This window comes from Caloenas nicobarica, chromosome 5 (genome assembly GCF_036013445.1).
Source record: "Caloenas nicobarica isolate bCalNic1 chromosome 5, bCalNic1.hap1, whole genome shotgun sequence".
NCBI lineage: Eukaryota > Metazoa > Chordata > Aves > Columbiformes > Columbidae > Caloenas > Caloenas nicobarica.
Genome location: NC_088249.1, coordinates 53,779,517 through 53,784,628, shown reverse-complemented (window position 1 = coordinate 53,784,628; position 5,112 = coordinate 53,779,517). Strand labels below are relative to the sequence as shown.

At 53.8% G+C, this 5,112-nt stretch overlaps 1 protein-coding gene across 1 annotated transcript; it reads left to right on the top strand.

Moving 5' to 3' along the window:
• Window positions 1–982: 982 nt before the first annotated feature.
• MYOD1 (myogenic differentiation 1) lies at window positions 983–4,802 on the top strand. Its single transcript, XM_065635841.1, has 3 exons — window positions 983–1,764; window positions 3,239–3,317; window positions 3,936–4,802. The coding sequence occupies exons 1-3, from the start codon at window positions 1,204–1,206 to the stop codon at window positions 4,190–4,192; spliced, it is 897 nt and encodes a 298-aa protein (XP_065491913.1). The 5' UTR covers window positions 983–1,203; the 3' UTR covers window positions 4,193–4,802.
• The last annotated feature ends 310 nt before the right edge of the window (window positions 4,803–5,112 follow it).

The following is a 5,112-nucleotide window of genomic DNA, read 5'->3' as shown; positions in this document are numbered from 1 at the left end:
ACCTGGCGGCCCCTCGCCCTCCAATGGGAGCCGTGCCCCTGTGCCCTCCCCAGCCCGGTCCAGCTCCCGGCGCGGAGCGGGGGAATCGAACCCGTGGCCCGGGCGGCGGAGCGCGGCGCGGCGCTACCGCCCCCTAGAGGCGGCCGTGTCTCCCGCCGCCTCCCGCCCAGCGCAGCGCCACCAGGCGGCCGCCGCTGTGAGCGCGGCCGCCCCGCCGGCTCCCGCGGCCGCGACCTTTCCGTCCCGCCTGCCCCGCCGCACCCGCCGCCTCCGCGGGGCGGGCACAGCCCCGGCTCCCAGCCGCGTCCGCCGCGCTGCGCGGCCGCGTCCTGGCCCCGGCGCCTCGCTGGCGCCCTGAGGTGCCGCCCGCACCGTCCGCCCTCACGAACGCCGCCGAAGTAGTTACCCTGTGGCCGCACAGCCGCACAGCCGCGGCCGGCGCGGAGAAACCTGTCCCGGGGCCGGGGTCTTTTCTTCCCTGGGAGAAACCAGCCGAGCCGCTGCCCTGCCCGGGCACAGCGCCCATCGCCGCCGGCCGGGGCGCGCAGGGAAACGCGCTGCAAAACGCCTCGCGCCGCCGGGCGGGAGCGCGCGGCCCCGCCGGGGCGGGCGGCAGGAGCGGGAGCAGCGCCGCCCCCGGGGCGAGCGGCCGGCGGCCGCGGGGACCTTTGCTTTCCCGGGCTGGCTGGGCAGGGCGAGCTGCTTAAAGCGAAAAAAGAGGCGGGGGGGGGGAGAAAGACAACTGTGCAGCGGAGCGCCGGTAGCGGCTGGCGACAGCTCTGCAACAGCCCGAGCGCCCGCAACACCGCCCCGACGGGGCCCCGCGCCCGCGGGACACCGCACCCCGCCGCCCCCCTTCCCTCCCCCGCTGCTCCGGGGGCTCCGGCGGCCGCGGCCCCCGCCCCGCCGCGCCCCGCCCCGTCCCGACCCGCCGCGCAGCGGGGGCTCCGGCATAAATACGGCCCCGAGTAGCGCTCCCGAGCGGCGCGGCTGGGGAGGGGGTGGCAGCGGCGGCAGCAGCAGGAGCAGCAGCAGGAGCAGCAGCCAGCGCTGGTGGCCTCGCCTGGGAGAGGGTGTGAGGGCCTCTGCTCTGCGCACCCGCCTGGCCAGTGGCTGCCGCTGAACAGCCCGATCGAAGCCCCCTCTCTTCTGATCCCCTCACTCACCCTCTCTGGCCCAGCCACTGTCTCCTCCACCGCCCCCATGGACTTACTGGGCCCCATGGACATGACGGAGGGCTCCCTCTGCTCCTTCACGGCTGCTGATGACTTCTACGATGACCCGTGCTTCAACACGTCGGACATGCACTTCTTTGAGGACCTGGACCCCCGGCTGGTGCACGTGGGGGGGCTGCTGAAGCCCGAGGAGCATCCACACCACCACGGGCACCACCACGGGCACCCGCACGAGGAGGAGCACGTCCGGGCGCCCAGCGGGCACCACCAGGCTGGCCGCTGCCTGCTGTGGGCCTGCAAGGCTTGTAAGAGGAAGACCACCAACGCTGACCGCCGCAAGGCTGCCACCATGAGGGAGCGGCGGCGGCTCAGCAAGGTCAATGAAGCCTTTGAGACCCTCAAGCGCTGCACGTCCACCAACCCCAACCAGCGCCTGCCCAAGGTGGAGATCCTGCGCAACGCCATCCGCTACATCGAGAGCCTGCAGGCGCTGCTGCGGGAGCAGGAGGACACTTACTACCCGGTGCTGGAGCACTACAGCGGGGAATCAGATGCCTCCAGCCCCCGCTCCAACTGCTCTGACGGCATGGTGAGTGCCCCAGGGAGGACACCCTGCCACCAGGGGGCCCCAGATGCTGTTGGTCCAAACCCGTGCAGGGGGAGTCACCTCCTCCTGCGTTTCTTATAGCAGCTGCCTTCCATACCTCCCCAGGCAGAAGACAAAGTCTTTTCTTGTGCCTTGAGCTCCAGCAGCAGAGGGAGGTGGGGTGCCTGCATGCCAGGATCTATGGGAAAGAAGAAAAATCTCTTACACTTTTTCCCTGGGTTGAGAAGTTAGGCAGGTCTCCCTGTGTCCACGAGGAGCAAGGAGAGAGCTGCTAGGGGAGCACTTTGGGAAGCTGCCTGGGATGGGTACCTGGGAGCATGCTGAGGTCCGAGCCCTGCCCTGTGTTCCCATAGCTCCTGGGACATCTCTTTCCATCTTCTGCTGTATCATTACCTTTGAATCTTCTAAGGACAGCAGAGAGGAAGGTCCCGCTTGGTCATGGCAGTTACAGGGGAACTGATGAGAGTCAGTTTTGTTTTCTGCCATTCGTCGTGATAACAGGAGGAGGATCTAAGCAACAGGAGTTGTTTTTCTTGACCCTTAAGAAAAAGGTTCTCCATTTCGCCTCTCACTTCATCCCCTCTGTAGACATTTACCAGCAATAGGCAGGAGACCCCAGGCTTTCAGTCCTGCTTGTATGTTACAGGGAGGGGAGAAGAAGGTTGGGTGCCAGAGGGTGTCTCATCACCGCATCTTTTCACTGGGACTATAGGCTCGGACTCTGGTCTGACTCTGGGGTGGAGGAACACGGTGACGGCAGTGCAGGACAGCTGTCTGGGACAGGATCTTGACAGCACTTTAAGACCTGAGATTTTTTTCAGTGCTCTGGTGGGGATAATTATTACTGAGTTGAATATCTGAGATTATGAGATAGCTGGCAGATTGGAGAGAAGATTTACACAAATGATCCCTCCTCAAAATGCAGCCATTTTCTTTTGTCAGAAAGAGTGATTTCATTGTGGATTAAAGTGTTGGAAACAAATACACTGAGGCTTTTTCTGCACAAAATATAAATGGGAAGAGAAACTAAAGGAAATTAAAAGGGCCAAAGGTAGACTAGAGGCTTTTTAGCAGGAACTCATGTTTGGAAAAACCTTCAAAAATTAAATCATAAGACTCTTGGCCTTCCTGTTGTAAATTGAAGATACGCGAAGGGCAGCATCTGATCAGAATGCTGGAAAACTTCATCTCATTTGTAAAGTTACAGCATTCGATGCAACAAGAATGGTAGTTTTCCATTGGAAGAGCTGTGCCACATAGAGTATTCTGGGGTAAGTAATCTTCTAACCAAGTTAAGTTCTACCTCATCCAAAAAACCTAGAAGTTGATGGCATTTCAGCCAGGACAGGAATGATGGCACGGGTTAGGGACTGAAATATGAAATTGAATGGTTACCAGGATTTCAGTAAATGCTGTCCCCAAGCAGTGACCTCACTCAGATTGCTCTCCTTTCCAGATGGAGTACAGCGGGCCTCCTTGCAGCTCTCGCAGAAGAAACAGCTATGACAGCAGCTACTACACAGAATCACCAAACGGTGAGTATGTGCTGTAATGGCTGTGTGAAACATGGAGACAGAGGCAGTCAATGCAGCAGACTTCCCCGTGCCTTCTCCGTCCCCAGTCATAGCTGACCCCAGCTCAGCTGAAAGAGGAACCAGCGAGCTGTTGGTGCTAATAGAAGCATTAGATTCCTCTAGATGTATTTGCAAATATGGGGTTATATTATACCTGCACTTCCTATTTTGCAACTATAACATCTGGATAAAAATATATTCTTCTCTTCAACTAATTTTCAGTGTTTAACCATGTTTTGCCTTGAGACTCTTCTAACTCTATCTTATCATTTACCCGTACTGGAGAAACTGCCAATTGATTTCAGATCTTCCCTTCCCTTTCTCTGGACTGAAGTGAAGCCCTGGATTGACCCTGCCCCAAACAGAGCATACTTTGGTTAGGTCTGTCTTCCATTTTGCAAATTACAATCTCTGTTTTCTGATAATTGGCATCCTTCACCGACATTCATTTCCTCTGAGTTTTTACATGCTCACAGATGCATACTGTAAGCCACTCACTGGGGCTTTATGAAAGGACTACGTCTTCCTGACGTTAAGTACCTATTGGATAAACTGATCACCTTTTTGTCTGTTTTTTAGATCCAAAGCACGGGAAGAGTTCTGTTGTTTCCAGCCTTGATTGCCTCTCAAGCATTGTAGAGAGGATTTCCACAGATAACTCCACATGTCCTGTACTGCCGCCGGTGGAAACCATTGCTGAAGGCAGTCCCTGTTCCCCCCCAGAAGGAGGGAGTCTGAATGACAGCGGAGCCCAAATTCCTTCTCCCACCAACTGCACCCCCCTACCCCAGGATAATGGCAGCAGCAGCAGCAACCCTATCTACCAAGTGCTATAAAGGCAGGTCCAGCTGGACTGCACCAAAAAATAATTGCTCCATTCAGCCACGCTCCAAGACCTGCCTTGTAAGACTGAAAAAACTTCTCAAGACTTGTTCCAGTTTTAAAATATCACTCAAAATTCCTTCAAATATATAACTTTTCAAACCTGTATTACTTCAAAATACACCTAGTTATTTATTGGTTGTTAAACTAAAATTATTTAATATGTCTAGAGATAAAATTGTATACCATGAAATGGCCAAGTTTTAATCTGGGCTTTGGGGAATAGAAACCTGGCTCTTGAATGCAGAGAAGAATAGAAATCTACAACAGTAGTGGCATGACAGATCCAACATATTACTCCTGTTCTGGCCAAAATAAGGTTGTGGACCATTTTTTATAAAACTTTTTGTATAATTGTAAATAAGAGTTGCTTTGCAGAAAAAAAGTGGGGGGGAAGAGGAAAAGAAAGAAAAAAAATTAAAAGCAAATCAAAAAGGGAAAAAAATTAAAAATATTTAATATTGCTTGGTTTGTTGTGTCAAACTTTAACTTTATATATTTATACGATGTGGTTGCCAAGAATGTTTTCAACAGTATTCTAAATAAAGACCCTTATTTATAAAATCCGTGGTGTTATCTTGACTTTCATTAGGGCTTCTAGAATTACTAGTGCATTTGGGAGTGGTATTAAGATCGCTGCCTTGGCAGGAAGAAGATACAGGCTCTGATTCAGCAAAGGAATTAAGAACGTGATTCAGTTGCACTACTTTCAACTACTTTGCATAAATACGTTGCTGAAAAGGGGTCTACTTTCTTTGTATTGTGTTTTGGTGATTTCTAAACCAAGTCTTGCACATACCAGGTCATTATTAAAGAGATCTGTAAGGTAAATAAGCATGTTTCTTTTCCTCCCCACAAAGTTTACGATTACATT

What these genes read in the sequence shown, in the direction of transcription:
- MYOD1 (XM_065635841.1), top strand. Translation starts at nt 1,204, where the DNA reads ATGGACTTACTGGGCCCCATGGACATGACGGAGGGCTCCCTCTGCTCC. An exon ending in CCAACTGCTCTGACGGCATG is followed by an intron (nt 1,765 to 3,238) that starts GTGAGTGCCCCA and finishes TCTCCTTTCCAG; the next exon opens with ATGGAGTACAGCGGGCCTCC. An exon ending in CTACACAGAATCACCAAACG is followed by an intron (nt 3,318 to 3,935) that starts GTGAGTATGTGC and finishes TCTGTTTTTTAG; the next exon opens with ATCCAAAGCACGGGAAGAGT.